At 36.6% G+C, this 22,607-nt stretch overlaps 1 protein-coding gene across 1 annotated transcript in view; it reads right to left on the minus strand.

Annotated features, from left to right (window-relative positions):
* Positions 1-10,157, minus strand: part of LOC113112675 (sodium/potassium/calcium exchanger 3) — a 90,780-nt gene extending 80,623 nt beyond the window's left edge. The window contains exon 1 of the mRNA XM_026278441.1: positions 9,949-10,157. Coding sequence (XP_026134226.1) covers positions 9,949-10,123 — 175 coding nt within the window. The 5' untranslated portion in view covers positions 10,124-10,157. The remainder of the gene's footprint in view (positions 1-9,948) is intronic.
* Between the last annotated feature and the right edge of the window lie 12,450 nt (positions 10,158-22,607).

Genomic DNA, 22,607 nt, shown 5'->3' on the forward strand with positions numbered 1-22,607 from the left:
TTCCATTTACATTAATTGATCCCACCCGCAAGATCTCCATAAGCAAAGGGAAAAAGAAGAGGAAAGAACAGAAAGACATAGAAAAGTTAAAAGCCATTAAGATTTCGTTTTTCCCCTCGCTTTCCCTGTCTTTTTGCCTTGTCTAAGGCCAGTAAGATGTTTTTTTAGACGATACCGCTTCTGTTGTGAGAGCTCATCAATGCTATTCACCTTCCTAGCCCACATCACCGAAGCAGTAAATTTCTCAATATCAGGAAAATAATGACTTACTTCAACACCAGCTTTACCTTTAGTTTTATCCAGAAATGCATTAATTTCTTCAACAGTGTACAAATCTTGATCCGTTCCTCTCGAGCCCTCAGTCCACTGTTCCTCATCTACTCCATCATCTGTATACTGGGATAAACTATCCACCTCCTCAACCATATTTTCCTCTAAGTTGTCAGCCTGTGCCACATCCTTAACTTCACACACATTTTCCACACCACTCTGTGCCTCTCTCTTTTCAATCCCATCTGTCACATCTCCATGTTTATCAGGGACAGAACTACATCCAGCTTGCTCCACACTCACAGCACATACATTCATTTCACTCACCTCCTGTATCTTCCCCTCCTCTGTAGGCCCTTCATCCTGCTCTTCAGTTCCCTGTTCTTCACTTTCACTCTTTCGCTGATCTGTATCATTTACATCCTCACGAGAAGTAGATGCACGTTGGTCATCTTTATGCGGACATGCAAAACGTTTGTGACCCAAGACTCCGCATTCATAGCACTTTAGGTTCTCAGTGCTAGCGTAAACCATGTATGAATTCTCCCCGTGATTAACACGGAAAGAGACCTCTAACGTACGATCCGGCGAATTCAAAAACATAAAGACTTGGCGTCTAAACGAGAGGACGTGTTTAAGCGCATTATTTTTACATCCAAGCGGAATCATTCTTACAGGGCTGGTGATCTTTCCAAACCTCTGCAGTTCTTTCGTGATAGTCTCGTTAGTTATAAACGGCGGAACATTTGAAATGATGATCTTGGTTGCTGGAGCGGATAGCGGGGTTATCGTAACAAACGCTTCCCTTACCCATATTCCGCTCACAGTCAACTGGTTAACATGAGAGTCTGATTTTAAAAACACAACGACAGCCTTGTTCATCCGCGAAGCAGAAATGATATTATCAAACCCCACTTGCTCTCCTATAACCAAAAGCAGCTCTTCCACTGTCACCCCGGCCTCTGGTACACACTTACAACCATTCCGGAGTGACAGAGTTGGCGTTCCTTGCACGGGAACAGACGCCATTCCGGCGTCTGAAAGACCGCACCACCAGAACAAAAACCTTTTGTTTTTACTATTTGTTAACTAAACAGCGAGGGGAAAAAAGAAAAAAGTGGGAGAAAAAAAAATAAGTTTGAAAACAAAGATTCCACAATCAATCTCACAGCCACGCTCCGCTCGCTCCACAAACGCCCACGCCCACGCATACGCACGAGAGAGAGAGAGAGAGAGAGAGAGAGAGAGAGAGAGAGAATAACAACAAGAAGTAACCCTACTTAGAAAGCTATGCAAAAATCAATTAAGCAGCTAGGTCACCTGTAATATGGAGACATTACCTACACTACATTTTGGAGCTTTCATTCAGGGCTAAGAGAGTGAGAATTAATGTTATGGGAGAAAGCCTGCAAGCTTAAGTTAGTGCTAGTGTAAGAAACTATTTTTTATTACTTTTTTATATAATTGAATTTATAAAATATGTATTTTAACTACCTTAGGAATTATGTTTTCTACAATAAATAAATATCTAAAAATCATAATAAATCAGTCTGTATACAGCTGTGTAATCCTATAACTGATATGATTTCATAATAAAAAATTTTAATGAGAAACAGTGTGATTTTCATATGATTTAGCAATGCAGTGTAGCACAGAGAAAACCATGTTAAATTTAGAAATTTGACAGACAAATATATGATCAATAATTGCAAAATTTATAGACAATAATAATAAAAATTATAAATAATTATGAATACAGCACTGGCTTGATAGGGTAACTAAAAAGTGTAATTGAGCTCTGATTCACAGAGGAAAAGGAGAAAAAAGACAAAAACTTCTGAGGACAGATCAGAGTGATACTGTACCTAGAGTTTACATGTAAAGACACCTCTGGCAGTCCGTCACGCAACAATTACTTTCATTTAATTGAACATAACTCAAGTCATTCTGCTGAGAACCAGTCTTTTCAGGTGTTCTATTGTCTATAGTTCTATGTGTACAAGTGACAAAATGACTGAAGACTCAATAATGTGAATCAGTACCATGGACATGAAAAATGAAATCATCTCAAATACTGAGGCTGAAATATTTAAATACTGTAATAATGAGGTGACTGCATGTTGTTCTAATGTTTTAAAATGTATACCCTTACATGTTTTTTTGTAAAATATTTTGCTTTTGCTGCCTTTCTTTTAAGTAAATGGCAAACATACAAATAAAAAAGCAGAGAGACAGAAGACATTTCTAGCTTCGATAAACATATCTTCAAAGACAGCATAAATTACTAAGGGCGCACGTTACACAACAGCTTGAAAATGAGACTCCAACTGAGGAAAACCATTGATCTTAAAAACATCAGGTATATCCAGTACTGTGCATTTCTTAAACCTGTTAAAGAATGAGTTGCGAAATTTGAGCCAAAACATACCAAACCACTTTCTAGCATTGTCCAAAATAATCCAAGACAATAGGAAGATCTAACATTTTTTTTCTCCCTTTCTTTCTCTGTCCATGTTACAGATGATAGCAAGCCATGCATGAACATGAGGTATGTGGGAGCATCTGGGCTCACAAGGAACATTATTTGATGTCAAATACCCAATTTGGGTGGAATTAGTTTCTTTGAGAAAGAAGAGTATTTTTTTCAAACACAACCTCAGTAAAAACGTGGTGCGTACTGTTTTTTGCAAGCTCGGAGGAGATCTGGATAGCGATATATATATATTTTAATTTATGTGCATTTTTTGTACATTTATTATAAATAATCATTCATTATATGAAATTTGTCAAAAAGCATATCTAGAGCTATCACTACCCATCACATCTTCATTATGGATACAGACTTTCTCTGGGTAAAATGACAGAAATCCAAAAATACTACAGAGATCCAAATCCCGTCTGAATCAGTACATGACATCACAGATGTCCTCTGCTAATAATTTGACTCAAGCCGTTTGAAAAACTAATCCTGTCCAAATAGTGCAAAAGAGAGATAAGGCTAGTGAGAAATGCAGAGCGACAGAGAGAGAAAATGGGGGACATGAGAAATGATGAAAAGAAAGGACAAATCAATAACGAACTAAATAAATAAATAACCGCAGAAAACAACAAAGAAGCTCAGAGGCCGGACTCGCTGGCCCACATGCAGACAGCATGTCTGTCAGAGCCAACTGATAGAGCGGTCACTTCATATCAGTGTCTGCTGGCTGGCAGATTCTCGGCATAGCTCTCCCTGCCTTCATCATTCTCTATTCCTACCTCCAAATCTAATTCTTCACTATCTCCACTTCTCTTTATTTGCTTTCCCTTCTGGCATTTGCAAAAGAGCAGCTTTCTATATATTAAACCACCGTATATGTGAATGCAATACTCTATCCATTACATCCAAAAGCTTTAATGTACACAGTTGTCGAAATTAAGTTATACAACAAGATTATCTACAAATACGGTGGTCTTAAACGAACATGCAGAGCATACAAAATGTTTGGTTTGTTTTGTATGATGTCATGGTACTACGGCAGATGCACAAACACTGAATGGCTTTGAGAGAGATACATTTAATAGTAAGACTATTATGAAGTATCATTATTTTTGTGCTGAGTTGCAAAAGATACGAACAGCCAGATGGAGTGTATTGTTTGTGGATGGATTCAGATTGCATGGTATGGATGAGGGAGCAGACAAATCTAGACAAGCTGATAAGAAAAGCCTCTTTGCTAATATTTGCCATCTTCTAAGGAGAAACCTTCAAGTCCAGACCGTTATAACATAAACATGAGCGATAAAGTGCTTTTAAACTGAGAACTGTTCTTCAGAAAAATCTAATGTCCTGCAGATTCTTCAGTTTTCCAGCATCTTTACATCTATGAAACTTTTCCAGCAGTGACTGTATGATTTTGAGATACATGATTTTGAGATTTCCACACTGAGGACAACTGAGGCACTCAAACACTATTATTAAAAAAGGTTCAAATGTTTACTGATGCTCCAGAAGGCAACAAGATGCATTAAGGGCTCGGGGGTGAAAACCTTCGGAATTTGAAGATCAAGGTAAATGGTAATTAATTTGTGTTCCGGGAAACATACAAGTATCTTCCTTTGCTTACAAAGGGCAGAGCTAAATGGAAAAAAAATATATATTTGAACAAAATTAGAAAAATGTGGCCATCTTCATCATTTTCAAAAGGCTTGAAAATCTTGTTTCCTTCTGGAGCATTAATGAACGTTTGAACCTTTTTTAATAGTTGTGTTTGAGTGCCTCATTTGTCCTCAGTGTGAAAAGATGTATCTCCAAATCATAAAGTCACTGCTGGAAAGGGTTCAAATTTGCAAAGATGCTGTAAAACTGAAGAATCTGTAGGACCTTAAAGATTTTTCTGAACAACAGTTCTCAGTTTAACTGTTCAGAACAAACAAGGGACTCATGCACAACCATCACAAAACAGAAAGACAGTCGTGGATCATCCAGGTAACCATCCACAGTATTAAGAACCAAGGGTTTCCAAACTTTTGAATGGGGTTATTTTAATAATTTCAGCATTTTTTTTTTTTTTGTCGTGTGGACTAAATTTAAACACCTTTTATGTACAATATCTTACTCAGGACAGTACTTAATAAAAAAACAACATGCATTTAGTATGATCTCTCTTATTTTTAATTTTCACAGATTCTGCAAGGGGTGCCCAAACTTTCGAGCTCCACTGTAAAAACCAAAGGAGATGATTTTGAGTGATCCCTGCATCAGTTAACAACAATCTATGTTCAGTACTAATGAATTCCTTCAGTGCTCGCAAATCTGTGGGTAAACCACAACAGGCTTACTACAGTCCAAGTATTATGGATCAGAACACAAACTTTCTCAGCACTGCAGGGGAAAACTGCCTTGCAACGGTCTGTTATTAAAGACAGAAGTTCAAAGCAAACCACTCAATGCATCAACACCACAATCTTGTTAACACTAACAAAATTATAGTTTTAATAGAAAATTAATCAAATAAAGGTAAAATTAAACATTTAAAAGTGTGAGTATGATTGACTTCTAAAACAGCTTGTAGTGTGAGTATGATACTCTAAAATAATAATAGAAATAGTTTAGTGACGTGGCCAAGTATGGTGAGTGACCCATACTCAGAACTGTCTTAAACCATTTATAGTGACTGTATGATTCTCTGTAATGGTTTCAATTATAAACATTGCTCTTTAAATAGTTAACAGTCATAAGTACACCTCTCTAATATGGTTAATAGTATAAGTACAGCTGCCCAGGGGTGCGTTTCACAAAAACATTGTTAGCCAACTATGGACACAAGTTCCATTTTTACCAACATGGTACAACGATTCGATTCGGTTATTTGTAGAGTTCAAAAGTGATCTAGTGCTATAACGTTAATACTGTAAATATGGTTTTTTAATATAGTTAACAGTCTTAAGTAAATTGGTTAATATTAAAATGGTTAATAGTGTGAGAATTGCTGTTAATGTGGTTAACAGTTTGAAGACTGTGCTCTACAACAGTTAATTGTAGAGTATGTTTCACTTAAATGGCTAAGTGCTATTACAGTACTTTTAAGCAGTTAATATTGTAAGTATATTTCTTTAATAGAGTTAACAATAACTACACCTCTCTAAAACGGTTAATAGGGTAAGTATGGCTGTTAATATGGTTAACATTTTGAGTACAGTTCTCGAATACATTTAAGGGTGTTGGTTCTCCTCGACATGGTTAACATTGTGAATTGTGAAAAATTTCCACATACTGTACATTATTGTTTCTCCTCTATGCCCCGCCTTCTGAAACCCATCATTTTTTTACAAAGCTCATTGGTCTGAAAAGCGAGGTTTGATCTGATTGGCCAGCTATCCAGTGCATTGTGATTAGATGAATACCTCAAGAATGTGATGAAAATGTTACGCCACTCACCATACTGTGATGCCGTGTGTGCCATTACAAAAAAAACAAAAACATTACAAACGAGGCATTTGTTGCATCCATATAAGTGGACATAAATACTTATTATAATGACTTACTAGGGATGGGCATTCGATTAAATTTTCTTAGTCGATCGTCGGGAGAATTAACGATCGACTATCGATTAATCATTAATATTTTTATAATTATTTAATTTTTATAATAAAAAAATGCAATGAATACAAAAATACAGCGTGTTTTTCCTCGGTGAGACCTTTATTACAAGATCAACTTGTGGCAGACAGTTACTTAAACTACGTTCAGGCAAACCGAACATATATCCGCGTGCATATGCAGTGCTCTAAAGCAGCGGAACCTGCAGCTGCTAGCAGGCGTTCTTAACCCTTTCGAGTCGATTAACGCATATATGCGTTTTGAGTCTGAATAAAGTGCTTCATTCTTTTTTCTGAGGAAATCCATTTCTCAAATCATCAACCACATCACATCTTTTTGGGGTGAATTATGTCTTAGTCCTCTCATCGCGAAGCAAACAGTAAAATAAAATAAAAACTTGAAGAACAGTCTCGCTGCCTTTTCTTCTGTGTGGGCGTATTCAAGCGCGCGCTTCAGTTTGAATCTGAATAGCGCGTTCAGCGCGGGGGCGTGGTCACATTAAATATAATGAAGGAAGATATGAAAAACAGACATTGCGTTGTTTTCATATGGATTACTTTATCTCAGAATATTTGTTTTTCGGAAGCACTTGTTTAGTTTAAAAGTAGACATTCCAGGCTTTCTATAGATATCTCTCTCATGTCTCTTCGTTGAATATTCACGGAGTTACGGTTCATTTTAATGAAATGTTTGTACATGACGACCAGCGGAGACAAAGACTGTAGACAGAGCCTCATGAAAATTTGCCGGGATGCACAGGTACATCATTTGAGCCGTGGCCGTGTTGTACTTAAACACGGTATCGCAATGTTTGCAGTTAACTAGTTCGCTTTTTAAATCAAAATGGTCCCACGCCACACTTCGCCGTGACATCTTCATGATTATTCTTTGAAATCAAAACGGAAGATCGCAGATAACCGAGTAGGGTGTCAAATATTGCCCCATGGTGGTAAAATATTTAATTGCTGCCACACAGTGAAATTCATTTAATTGCTTGAAGACTCGCACTACGCAACGCAACCTGCATTAGATTAAAAAAAATGCTTTAGATTAATCGATAACAAATTAACATGATCGAGGAAAATCTTAACGATCAATTATCGATCGTCGATTAATCATGCCCATCCCTATGACTTACACTGTCTTATTACGTGTTGTGCTGCGTATCATGCTGCGTAAACATAATAACATATTTGCATTTGTGATCTACTCAGAACTCGTGTTTGGATCATCAGTGGCAAATCCTTTACATATGTAAATGTTCTTACATACTGTGAGTCAGAACCACTAGACTGTCCTTGCAAATATGGAACTGCCACACTTTACAGAAACAGACACCGGTTTGAAGAGTTCGCCTTGCAGAAAATAAAGCGAGAAGAATAGCATGCGTATTTGGCATGCTGACCAGGGAGAGGGCTCCGAGTTTGACATCAGCAGAACGCTGAGTGCTCCCGCCGGGAATGGGTTGATGGTGAAGTGTCGGGGTGGTGGAGGGATGCTGAAAGACTAGAGAGAATGATGGTACGGCTGTTATGATTCTTTATAGTGGTGCTCTCTTATGGTGGTTGGATGGAGGATGTGATTACTGATGGTGAATTGACCACGTTGATTATCTGCGCATGCTCTTCCCAAAATTTGTTAATAAAACATCACATTTTAGGCTACTCTAACCTCATCCTCCGTAAAATGTGCTGCACACATATTTGGGTTTAACTGTTTCCGGAACTGTGTTGTAAATACAACTTATCCTTTGATTTCTACACTGTAAAATCCAACAGTTTACCTTATTTAGATATAATTAGTTATCTTTACTTAGTTGTTATACTTACTAGGTTTTATTAAATTACAGCTAATTAAAAAAAGCAGGTCAAGTCTTCTGAAGACACATGATTGCTTTATGTGATCAATTGTCAAAAGTTTTGGGGAAATAGACATTCAGTTGAAAAATAGACATTTCTCTGATTTTATTAAAAAATGTCTTCATTTGTGTTCTGAAAATAAGCAAAAGCCATGGTTTTTCAACTTCAAGTTTGGGTGAACTAGGCCAATGGCATGGCATGGTAGGCAAGACAGATAACACTGACAACTGATCATTTCCCTACTTATATTATATTTATCTGGTTATATACAGGTGTCTGATGTAGATACAGTCTGGGCACTAGTATCACTGAAGATGAAGTTCCTCTCCAAATCTTCTCTGCTCTGACCCTGTGTCTTCTGTCATCATTGTTCAGGGTAGTACTGAAAATAACAGTCTCCAGAATCTACTGTACCGCAACCATTTGCTTATGGACTGCCATGTGCAACGTTTGTATTACTGCTACATTTAGATTACCCTAATAACGTGACGAACACTTACACTGTGATGCTTGACTTGGAATAGAAAAAAAAAAAAAAAACTATTGGCAACATGTGTGGCCAACCCAGTGCCAAACTCATCGTACTGCTACCTCCAGTGTTTACAAACATTCCCCAAATCAGATCTTTCCAAAATGTTTGTAATACAAGTTAAAACTGCATTGAAAAAAAATTACCTTTAACTTTGAACTTTCACTACCTTAAATTTATGTGATATTGTATGTGTTGTGTTATAAGGAACATTGTTATCATTTAATTTGTAATGGATGTTTAAAGCACTTAATTTACTGGAGTAATGCTTGCTTGTTTTCTTCAAGGGAATTGTTTTGCATGGTTTTAGCAAGTAAATTAGACTGCTGTTTAAGTAAATACAGCTAAGAAATTCCAAGTTGAAGTAAATTTTACATGAGTTAGCTCAAATTAAATAAATGAGTTGTTTGAACTACACACACAGTATAGTGCACTTAATCGTTTAGTTGTTGAAAATAGTCATTCTGAGTTGCCAGAACATGCTCTTAAGTTTACAACACTAAATAAACCTTTGTTAGTACAAATTACAAATCTTATTTCACTTGTTTTTTTTCTCAATGCAATCGGTTTGCATGTTTTTTTTTTGTTTTTGTTTTTTTTGAGTAAGGTTTACTAATTAGAATTTACAGTGTAATTGTTTTTTCTTTGTGAAGGCCAAACAAATAAATTAGTTTCGCTTACACAATAAAAAACAGTTGCCACACGACCTGGCGCAGGCGGCAGCAGGAAAATAAAAGTTCTGCCTTCTGGGAACATATGGGTGGCTTTATGCAAATCTTCCCACATAGTGATGTAGACATGTGGGGGTGTGTTAGAACAAGCCATTTTAGGGTGGTGTTGACGAACCTTAACTTTTATAAAGAATATCTCTTTGGATTTGAGACTTTAGTCTTGGCAATTTTACAGATCTTCTTTATGCACCAAGAACTTGTAATGCTCCAAAGAGAAAGGAAAACTTGAAATCGCATCATATGACCTTTTAATAGTCTTAAGTAAACTTGTGTAAAAGACTTGTGGGTAGGGTTTTCTAACGGTTAATTTGGTTTACAGTTTTCTAGCAGTTCCGATTGTGATTATGTTTCCCTTTGACTCGCGAGTACGGTTCTGTAACAGTTTAGAGTGCAGTGTGATTCTCCCGTAAAACTTTCCATTACCCCCCTCCGCCTTCACAAACTCGCATTCCTGACAAATCCTTAACCGAAACTCACCGGAATTGTCAGCCAAACCGGACAGGAAGGACACCGCCAACAGCAGCAGCCCCAAGAAGCACATCTGTCCCCCGAACAACTCCTTGCGCTTTTTCCTCCGCGCTTTGATCTTCTTCTGCTGGAGCATCACTTGCAGCGGTCGAGTCCACACGCGAACACACGCATCCCCATCCATCACCACAGTTCAGCACAGCCACAAATGTCACAAATAAAAAACAGATATGGTGCGTTTTAAACCGGTAGATTAAACGCCGAACGACTCAAGTTTGTTTGCTGCGTCGGCGTGAATATTCCACCTATATGACCTCAAATTGCAACGTGGGGAAATAAAGATGCTGCGCGCGCCCCATGGATGTTCGTCCCAGTTCTCTCAGGACGCAAACTGCTGCTGCTGCTGAGAGATTGAGGATGAAGAGGAGGAGAGAGCGCGAGAGGGAGGGCTGAAAGTAAGGAAGTGCATGCAGTCGGAGAGAGAGAGAGCGAGGAAAACTGAGAAACTGGAGCGCAGCTGTTCGAATGGTTAACTACCTAGGATGAAGTTCATGCACTGAGAGAGAGAGAGAGAGAGAGAGAGAGAGAGAGGGCTGGAATGAGGGGCAGTTGTTGGAGGTTTACTAGTCTGATCTACCGCAAACAAAACCCTCTGCTCATCGCCACCCTCTATTGGTAGCATTCTCTCGGTTTATTAGCTGGCACATGCGATAAGATATATGCTGAATTTCTGTCAGACTAAAGTTGTTCAAAAATGTTATTTCATTGAAACATTTAAGTAAAATGAATCCACATACAGCATATATTCAGACATGAATTCAGTTAGCTACAGTTATGTAGTTAATTTTCACTCAAAAGGTTGAACTGTGCTCATTTTCTTCATAAATGTCAGAATGGGGCAAGTTGTCACATTTTTTTCATTTTTTCACACACACACAAATATATATATTTTTTTATATAAATAATGAAATATTCACTGCAAAAAAGGTGTGACAACTTGCTTTAGTCTCCCCTATATCTTTTTCTCACCAGCTAGAGAGTCACAGTAGTTCCATGCACCAATACTTGAGTTTCTCTCAAAAACACAGCTGCAGATCTTGTAGCTATTGCTTTTGAAATACTTTACAGGTTTCAAATGTAAGAAATACTTTTTTCCCCTCCATGAAATATGTTAAACACTGCAGGGATAGAGCTGCTCAGTGCTCTGTGTTCCCTTCGTCAAATACTGAGCACTGTTCCAGCTAGCCCAGTGTCAGCAGCTTGGTCGGCTCCCACTGACCGCATGGGTTGCGTGCCTAATGCCACTGCTAGGACAACAATGCACTTTTATGGAGAGAAGCAAAGAGTGGGCAGTGAGCCTGTTGGATTAAACTGGACCGTGTTGTTGGTATACTGACAGACTGAGTGTAATCTCAGTCCAGAACCGAAGACTTTATAGTTTCAGATTCTCCAGTGGGACATGCTGACTGAAGTCTGCTTGCATCAGCAAAGAAGCTTGAGTCAGATGGACAGAATGTGAAAACAGTGTTTGGTTAATTTACCTAACATTTACACAGGATGGTGGATTAAAACTAGGTACTGTAACCTCTTTAGCCACTGTTTACCCAGCCCATGTTATATCGGTCCTTTTCTAGCCCCTCTTCTGCTTTCATCTACAGCTTGTGATCTGTGCTTCACCTGTTTCTCTCCCCATCTCTCTTTCTCTCTGCTATGGATCTGTGTGTCTTTCACTTTGTCTTTTGATGTGCTATTAGCCTCATATTGTCTTGATGTTCCACATCCATCTGTGTAGTAATTGTTTACCAATAAAATATGTTTTTTTTTTTTTTTTTCACGCCTTTGATCACCACGGTCGGTTCTTTAATATGCATTTAAAAAGATCTGAATGCTGCTGGCAGAATGACTATGTAAATATCACAGGTGTTTCATGTGGAACGTTAGATGCCTTAGGTGGATTTCCATAATGACATGAGTGACTCACCATGATACGTTTAAGTCATCTGCTCTTGTTAACCTGACTATATTGTCTTTGGTGAAAAACCACTTGATCAACGGTCATACACTTGATTTTTTTTAAGCTCCCATGTTCTATATCAGATTCACAATTATTAGATTGGCGTTTATTCTGCTCTTTCATGCTGCCAAGTCAGTTTCTTGTTACTTAGAGGAATAGTTCACCCAGAAGTTAAAATTTGTAGAAAATTTACTCACCCTCAGGCCATCCAATGTGTAGATGTAGATGAGTGTGTTTCTTCAGCAGAACAGATTTGGAGAAATGTAACACTGCATCACTTGCTCACCAATAGATAATGTGCAGTGGATGGGTGCCATTAAGATTGAGAGTGATGTAATGCCAAGTTTCTCCAAATCTGTTTTAATGAAGAAACAAACTCATCTACATCTTGGAAGGCCTAAGATTGAGAGAAAAAAAAAAGATTAATGGAATAAATGGTTAATAATAGATCAATAAAAAACATCCATAAAAAATTGGAGTCAGCATTATTTATGCAGTTTTAGTAATTTTTCTGCCCTTATTTTGGTGAAATATATAAAACTGTGTGATGTTATAAATCCAGTTTACATTTCATTTGCATACTTCAGGACAGGATTTAACAATTTGCTTTGCTTCATAGTAATGAAGTCTATATAGATTTTTTAAATGTAACAATCTGACATATTTATTTAAATAAACCAAGACGATATTTGAGTAGAAAAGTGAGATGTTTCTAATATATAAGATAAATAATATATACAGCAAACCATCTCACAGAAATCATTTAACTGTGGCATTTCACAGCTGTCATTTCATGATGCTATGCTTGTTAACATCTGAGAAAAAGAGACTGGTTCGCTTATAGACAGCATGTACTTTAACTGGAAACATATTCATTCTACTGTTGAATTGAAATTTAACTATTGTATAAGAGGGAAAATGAATGAATTGTTTATTTGTTGTAATGCTAATTAAGGAAAATATTTATTTTTATTTTATTTTTTTGACAATTAATATATATATTGTATTTATGGATGCTCAGTACTTTTATTTTGAAAAAGAGAAGAGGGTAGGGGTGCTCTTTGGTCTTGATCTATATTTAACATGTTCAACAGTCAACAAACAACAATAAATTAATCTAATTAAAATGTCTTTTAGCAATGATTTCTTCTTCTTGGATCTAATTGTAATAAATGTAATTTATTAATATAATTTTTGTTGTTGTCATTGCAGACCTAATATTACAGTAATATGGTTATGTCAAGTGGTCTTTCATATACAGACGTCCTGCTGCACTGAGTGAAGCTGTGGCACAGAAAGTGTGTTTCCTAGGATGAAAGAGATCTGGTTGAAAAGGTACCACACATGACTGATCAAGCCCAAAGTGAAATAATTGAATTTAGAGGCACCAAAGGCATAATTTTTGAAAGTTTGAATTAAAAACTATCTGGCATACACAATTGCAAACAAAGAGATGATTATCAGCATACTCCTCCAGCTGGGTCGGTAAGTTTCCAATTTATATGGCACCTTGCTTTCCTCTGCTGGATATAAATACACTCGAGCAAAGACTTTGACTGAGAGCAGAATATTTTACTCAAGGTGCTCTGATTTGCAGTCAAGGGCACAGAAAATATGTTCATAGATACTGATTAGCAATGGAAGATAATCTGTACTCGCTTTTCTTAGATACAATTCCACCCTCTAACAATGTTTACGATTCATTTGTTGATCTCATATGAAAATGCAAATACTATATGGGGGAATCGAACAACTGTGTGAAAACTAAACAAGCTAATTCAGCAATTTCCCTCCTTGATGTTCACTCTTCTAACGTTTTTTTTCTCTCTTTTGCCATTTAAAAGTACAAATACTTCAAATCAATTTTATTGATTTTCACTATGATGTCCCCAGAAAGTGTCCATTTCTGTTTATCTTTGATGTTTTTTGATGGCCCATCCTTTGATATAGCCAGTTACAAACTGCTTCATCAGTGTCTTTACAATTCACATTACATAATAAGCTTATATTTGTGATACAGTCACAACCACAGTCATCTTAAATTCTATCTTAAAGTTAATGGCAGATGTTTCTCATTGAGAAAGATGAAAGTTGACTGCATGGGTTTCAGGAAGCAATGCCTCTGATCTGATGCCCAGTGGAGGAATTGACTGGTGGTTCATGAAAACTGGAGGGGGGATACTCAAACTAACATTCAGCTTAACTGCTATGCTTCTTTTCTATTACATTCATAATTATTGCATAAGAGAAGTTTATGAAAAATCTAAAATGCTAGACTTATTGCATTGCACAATAAACAACATATATATACAACAACTATATAAACAACAACTATGCTGTCAAAAACAAGAGGCAAATACATGTACATGGTTAATGAGGAATTAACTAGACCAGGGGACTAGGACAGAACCAGATGTGTATGGGATTTAAATCCCATAGATGTGCACAGGACCAGGTCTGCAATATTGTCATGACTGAGAAGGAATCAACAAAGAAGGTATTGAGTGCCTGGAGTAACCTGTACGTAAGCATTCCCATTCATATCAATGGCTTTTGTTCAGCCATGGATACTTTGAAATGGTTGTTGAGGCTTTTTGAGATATAACATCTATATATATAAGCACAACACAAATAACTATTATAAATGAATAATAATAATAATAATAATAATAATAACACAGACAAGTACTCTAGCTGCAATAAGGGGATGAAATGAATCTGAGGAAATCAATTTCAATAAACAGCCAGGATTATTGTCCTGCACGCACAGGATTTTCTGCCAGCCTCTATATCTTCTTTCCTAAAGCTAATCTACTGCAGCTATTTGCACTTGTTCAGAAATTGACACCTTTTGCCTTCCTCCTACTGCATGCGCTGAAATTAGTGAGAGCTGGTTTCTGGAGAGCTGACCTGAGGTTAAAAACATATCTCTGTAATATGGTGTGATGCTCTCTGGATGCTAAATCCTCCTGGGCTTTGAGGGATTATTCTCTCTTTTTCTCTCTCTGGCGCTTTCTTGTTTACTCAGTCCACCTGTTATCTAGCACAACCCTACACTGTCTCACGCCACAAGATTCATTCAAAACATGGAAGCATTATATATGTATTCCATTTTTCTGTAAATTCACTATACAAAACATCCATTCACAGACACACACACAAAAAAAAAAGCTTCAGCAATTATCCAGCAATTCACTTCGACGTTTCCAAAAAGATCAGAATTGCCCAATCCAAACTGCTCTTAAAAGAGTTCTCATCTTTGTTAAATTTGAGCTTAATAGCCCTAATCGAGAATCCTTTTTCAGTCCTCTTCACCCCAGTCATCTAAATCCTCTCATCATCTGCCAAACCACTTCAAGTTTTCACTGTCAAGTTTATTTACGATTCTTTCTCGTCAAGAGTGCATTAAAGTATTCTGTTTCTGAAAAAGGGCCCTTCTTTTCTTTTAAACAAACCTCCATTTTCCACCGTCAAGTTATCAATTCCCTCATCAGTTCAAAGATCCATGGTGATTACAGTAACTCATGCCTGTCTCCTCAGTGAGGGACAAAAGACAACTATCGACACACACACATCACTCACAATGTCAATATGCATGGCCAGTGCTACCAAAGAACTATTATTAAACTTCTGAAGAAAGATAGATAGATAGATAGATAGATAGATAGATAGATAGATAGATTTAGAAGTTTCTGACCAATAGATGCAAATTCATTTTAAAACAAACACAGCCAAGCTTTAAAGAAAATGCTTAAATTGTTGTGCTCATAAGAAATTACATTGTTGTTGTTACATTTCTGTTTTATTACATAAAAGTGTAATACACACGCAGACGATGGTTTTGCTGTACACTCTTAATTCATATATGGCAACCAGACATTTTATGAGAACATAGACAAATTTACACATAACAGTTAGCAGATATATTGATTTAGAGAGGAGTATAAGTGCACTACTGCCACCGAATTGCTTTCCAAAACCAGCACAAACACTCGTCTACGGGGACTCCATAATCCGGGCTCTATTCTAAGAGTGTCTTATTGTCTTTGGTTTCTCTATATTAGGAAAGGATACATTACCTCTAACCAAAGTCAAACCAAGGATAGACAGTTGGTGGTAGAGGACTAGCAGGAACAGAAATCAGCATTTGTCCCCCAGACAAGAAAGGGATGGTGGGGGAGCTGCCCCTTGACGGCTCCCAATTAGACAGTTCACCTGGAGGAAAGGCAAGTAGGACAGACAGATGGAAATAGAAAGGTAACGGAAATGCACACGGGGTGATGTCACTTGCTAGATTAGAATAGGTGACCTGTTTCAGGGAAATACAACACTGACCAGCATGTGAAGGTTTCTGTAGAGAGCACTGAGAACAAAATCAATTGCATTACCACATTTTATGATGACAGATCTCTAAAAATACTAACAGATAACTCTTGAGTGAATCCTTTTCAATATCAAATGGGCAGATGATAGTCTCGTGTGACTTCTGCTTTCTTTACACACCGACCTGTGCTGTATTGATCTTTAAAAGGGTATGTTCATCTATATTTTCATCAATATATTTTGTAGCAGGTAGAATGAGACACATGTGGCCACTTAAACTTTGCCCTAGGTTCAGATAGAGGACAAACAGCCCTGAAGGAGAGGATGCTGGGGAACAACAAGTCCCGCATAATAAATTAGAGCGTGATATATTGTGCAGCAAGCACTCTGTCTTAAATATAGCACATCAAAAGTATATGATTAATAAATGAAGAGCCTGATTCAGTGTTTCCTAGCTTTTTATCACAATGACAAACACTACAAGAAGTCTCAGCTGCAAACCCACATTTTCCTTATTGTTTTTATACTGTGCCAATGATATTTTCCCACATAACTTTATAACTAAGCATTATAGAAAGCTTTTAGCTTTTCACATTTACATTATGGCAATATTTGATGTGTTTATTGAGCCATTTACTTCGTAGGAACTCTAACAGGGACCACAATATAGGCAGAACACAAGCTTTGTCATTGTGAACTAGCAAATAAAAAAGCCTTATAATCTAAATTTATGTAGGTATAAATTAATAATAAAATACATATAAATTAATCATAAATAAATGCTAAAATAAATTATACATTATATTAAGACCTTTTTGCCAGATTAATCTTCCATAATAGCTTTCATCATCATATGATGTTATAGGAACAAATAATAGTCCATTTATCAAAATAATAATAAATGAAGCATGAAAAATTATATGCAACAGTATTTTTAGTCTATCACACAAACCAATTTTGTATGCTCTTAAAAACACAGATCCCTTGCCTAAAGAGAATTCCTGAAATATTGTTTCTCTGAATGTTTAGTCCCATGTTCATTTTAACGATTATAATAAAATCCTGGGAGACATAATGAATTACAATCTTAATATGCCTGCTCTATTCAGTCTGCACAATCTGTTTATGTTTGCATGTTTGGCTAGCATCATGTTCATGTCAAACTAAAAGTTCAGAGAGGGATGAGCCGGCCCATTTGTAACATTTGGGCTGATCAAGTCAGACTTTTCTGAGAATCATTCATCTCTTATTCTGCTACATAAAAAGGCAAGCAGTGAATATGTAATAGCGTATTGCCTAATGGTACAATCTCATGCTCAAACACACAGCGAAACATCCACACTAATCACATGCATCTGATGTATTTACAATTCATGCAATAGTTCATAGTGCAAATCGTACAGACATTATACAATGCTAACTAATCTATCAGTCTATTAGATATTCCTATTCAGTCACCAATTATATATGCTTCATCTGCACAGGCATGCCACTAAAAAATAATTGACAGCTGTTACGACACTGGCTGCAGGTTTACCGTGTTTTGTTTACCCTGCTACGAATCTCACATCCCAGTATTAACCAGTCCAATCTATCACAAGTCTTTAATAAAAGTGGCACTCTGGAGAGTAGCTTCCACGGCCTCAGCATGACTGCTAGTGATGATGGAGCCAGTGGGTTACTGGAAGCAGAGTCTGGAGGCTTCTGACATTTGTCCCAAAGCCTCTCTAATCCTCAACCAAGTCACACTATGAGAAAACTCATCATTTAATCCCTGCTGCTGGAAATAACTGTGAGCTCACTGTAGAACCATGCTTTATTTGGCAAAAAAAAAAAGTTTACAATAGTGGCTGCATCTCCAATGACAATCCATTCACATACATTTACAGTAGGGTATATGCCAAATTATTTTGTCTGTTGTTTTAATAAATGGTGGGATAATACAGAACATATTGAACATTTAACATTTTATTAGCATTTTAAAATAAAGTTAAATTTGTAAACACTAGTTATTGAATTAGGCACCATGAACAAATAGTGAGGTGCTTTTCTAAAGTGAGAGCATCTAAAGCTGAATTCTAGTCCTTAAAAAACATGCCTGCATCAGCCAAATTTTGTTAGAATCATGAAATTCAAGCCATGCATCAGTGCATCAGTACAATGTAATAAAATGCAATTTCCCTTTAATAAGTCTGCTGTAAATTGGTAGTGGATTTTTCTCCCTGGTCTATACAGTCCAACCAATCAGAAGGACGAGCAAAGCCGGGTGCTGATAAATCTAAGGAATACCTCTCTTCCACCACTGCCACTTTTCTTTACATACAAAACCTGACTGGACAAGTAGAGGCCCTGCAGGCAGACAATGAGTTTTTATACGTTTGGACAGTCCTCTGTCCTCTAAGAAAATCACTGTACTCTGAAATCGCACAGGGAGGAAAGAAAAAAACAGCAACAGAGAGGGAAATGTGCCATCATACAATGTCTGTTTGTAATGCATGCAAACTGACTGTGCAGTCACAGATAACAATGTGATGTCACAGCAAACACTATTTGTGCACAGGCATATTGAGGTGACATTCAAAATGTAAATTTTGCTCAAGCAAAAGACAGAAAACATTCACATGATCATGTCTCCAAAACTGATCAACGTTTATCTTAGTGTAAGATACTGAAGAGTAACACAATTCAGAGATGTTCTGCTCTTGTTAGTATGGTTTTCTGTAAGTGATCTGAGGTTTTTTCAGCGGCACACAGATGATGGCAAAATTATTTATGTTTGCATGTTTGGCTAGCATCATGTTCATGTCAAACTAAAAGTTCAGAGAGGGATGAGCCGGCCCATTTGTAACATTTGGGCTGATCAAGTCAGACTTTTCTGAGAATCATTCATCTCTTATTCTGCTACATAAAAAGGCAAGCAGTGAATATGTAATAGCGTATTGCCTAATGGTACAATCTCATGCTCAAACACACAGCGAAACATCCACACTAATCACATGCATCTGATGTATTTACAATTCATGCAATAGTTCATAGTGCAAATCGTACAGACATTATACAATGCTAACTAATCTATCAGTCTATTAGATATTCCTATTCAGTCACCAATTATATATGCTTCATCTGCACAGGCATGCCACTAAAAAATAATTGACAGCTGTTACGACACTGGCTGCAGGTTTACCGTGTTTTGTTTACCCTGCTACGAATCTCACATCCCAGTATTAACCAGTCCAATCTATCACAAGTCTTTAATAAAAGTGGCACTCTGGAGAGTAGCTTCCACGGCCTCAGCATGACTGCTAGTGATGATGGAGCCAGTGGGTTACTGGAAGCAGAGTCTGGAGGCTTCTGACATTTGTCCCAAAGCCTCTCTAATCCTCAACCAAGTCACACTATGAGAAAACTCATCATTTAATCCCTGCTGCTGGAAATAACTGTGAGCTCACTGTAGAACCATGCTTTATTTGGCAAAAAAAAAAAGTTTACAATAGTGGCTGCATCTCCAATGACAATCCATTCACATACATTTACAGTAGGGTATATGCCAAATTATTTTGTCTGTTGTTTTAATAAATGGTGGGATAATACAGAACATATTGAACATTTAACATTTTATTAGCATTTTAAAATAAAGTTAAATTTGTAAACACTAGTTATTGAATTAGGCACCATGAACAAATAGTGAGGTGCTTTTCTAAAGTGAGAGCATCTAAAGCTGAATTCTAGTCCTTAAAAAACATGCCTGCATCAGCCAAATTTTGTTAGAATCATGAAATTCAAGCCATGCATCAGTGCATCAGTACAATGTAATAAAATGCAATTTTCCTTTAATAAGTCCGCTGTAAATTGGTAGTGGATTTTTCTCCCTGGTCTATACAGTCCAACCAATCAGAAGGACGAGCAAAGCCGGGTGCTGATAAATCTAAGGAATACCTCTCTTCCACCACTGCCACTTTTCTTTACATACAAAACCTGACTGGACAAGTAGAGGCCCTGCAGGCAGACAATGAGTTTTTATACGTTTGGACAGTCCTCTGTCCTCTAAGAAAATCACTGTACTCTGAAATCGCACAGGGAGGAAAGAAAAAAACAGCAACAGAGAGGGAAATGTGCCATCATACAATGTCTGTTTGTAATGCATGCAAACTGACTGTGCAGTCACAGATAACAATGTGATGTCACAGCAAACACTATTTGTGCACAGGCATATTGAGGTGACATTCAAAATGTAAATTTTGCTCAAGCAAAAGACAGAAAACATTCACATGATCATGTCTCCAAAACTGATCAACGTTTATCTTAGTGTAAGATACTGAAGAGTAACACAATTCAGAGATGTTCTGCTCTTGTTAGTATGGTTTTCTGTAAGTGATCTGAGGTTTTTTCAGCGGCACACAGATGATGGTATCAGAATTCCAGAATAACAGCCAAACTGATTCAGAATGTCATAAGACAAAGAAACTCTAAAATCTATTCTCCAGATGACAAAGAGAGACTCACAGCCCTAAAATCACAGGGGATCCATGATTTGTGCCAACAATCTCATTTAAATCACTTCTAATGCAGATGATTTCACAGTTTCAAAATAATTAAAAATATACAAATATAATAAGTATATTAATACCCACTTGTAATTTAAATGTTTTTAGTAAATAATTATTGGGGTTAATTAAACATATTACTATCTTACATTCCAGAATTGTTTTATTGTAATATATAAAATATATACAGGATCATGAATGAACTTTAAAGATGAAAGCATTCCTGACTTAATGCATGTGCAGTCTTGGCATCTTATACACACTTATAAGGACATATCACTTTTCACAGATATTTGAGAATTGAAAAGGTTAAACCAATCGTTTTATAGCTAATCTCTGGCTTTAGTCATGACCTGAGAGTATCAAACACTACTAGGAATGTTCTGCAGACAAATATTTATAATTTAAAGTTATAATTTATTCAATTTAAATGCAAAGTCCACATTTCATCGTGGTTAGGATTATAACTCTTGTGACTAAAACGATAACATTTTAGGTTCAAGTCAAGCAAATACATTATCCTTAAATTTTAATGAAAGCTGAGTGAATGCTTATGACATTTTGTTTTATAAAATCCCCAACATTCCATTTTGAAAAAACTCAAATCTATAATTCATTACCCTAAACTCACAAACGGGAGAGGCTATGTGATACCACATGCAGGCAAGAACATGTGACCATTTGAAGAGTTCACACAGACAGTGTCACAAACATTCTTATTCAATAAATAATAATAATAATAATAATAATGATGATGATGATGATGATGATGATGATAATAATAATAATAATAATAATAATAATAATAATAATAATTAAAGGTAAATACAAAAATATTTGTTTACATGATGTTTTAAAATCTTAAGGATTTTAAAGATCTTAAAGGAATAGTTCACCCAAAAATGAAAGTTCGCTAAAACTTTACTCAACCTCAGATTAACCAGGATGTAGATGAGTTGGTTTGAAATTTTGAGAATTTTAGCATTAGATGCTCATCAAATAGCTTTTGGCTTCACAAGACCTTTTCTGATGGACTGGATTTGTATTACTTGTGAATTATTATATCAGTTGTTTGAACTCATTCTGACGGCACCCATTCACTGCAGAGGATCCTCTGGTGAGCAAGATATGTAATGCTAAATCTCTTCCGTTGAAAAAACAAACTAATCCACATATTCAGCAAATTTTCAGAACTATTCCTTTAAAATTATATATCCACAATTTCATAAGATTTCAAAATGTCTGAGACTTTTTTGGACATCATTATATTTACATATACTATATATTCACATGTATATCACATTCCAACCATTATGTATTCTGCAGTGACTTTTAAAAAATAATTAATTGCAAATCCTTTGGGGCCAAACTTCAGTTGAAATTTGCTGCTCTCAGCATCTGAGCTTCAGTGACAGCCATAACGTTCAGTTCTCTTTGTGGTTTGGTGTCCTCGTGTTTAGCACATCATCAATTATAAAAAGTGTGGGGTAATCATGAGAGACATTTTAATATGAGACAGAGCTCAAAGAAAGAAAAATCCTGTTTTAATCTTGACCAAAAGTTGCTGTATTTTCGTATCGTGTGTTATGCAAAAAGATTAAACCAACTCATGGGAGAAACAGAGAATAGTTGAAAAGGTGTTTTGGACTTCAAAACAGAGCAAAAAAAATCATGCAACAGATGGACACACATATCACATGGCTGACATAAGCATGAACAATTTACATGGTTAAAACTCTCTCAAAATGCACAATTGCTCTTGCATTCCTACATTGCCTTATCTGACA

The sequence above is a fragment of the Carassius auratus genome, chromosome 13, assembly GCF_003368295.1.
Source record: "Carassius auratus strain Wakin chromosome 13, ASM336829v1, whole genome shotgun sequence".
NCBI lineage: Eukaryota > Metazoa > Chordata > Actinopteri > Cypriniformes > Cyprinidae > Carassius > Carassius auratus.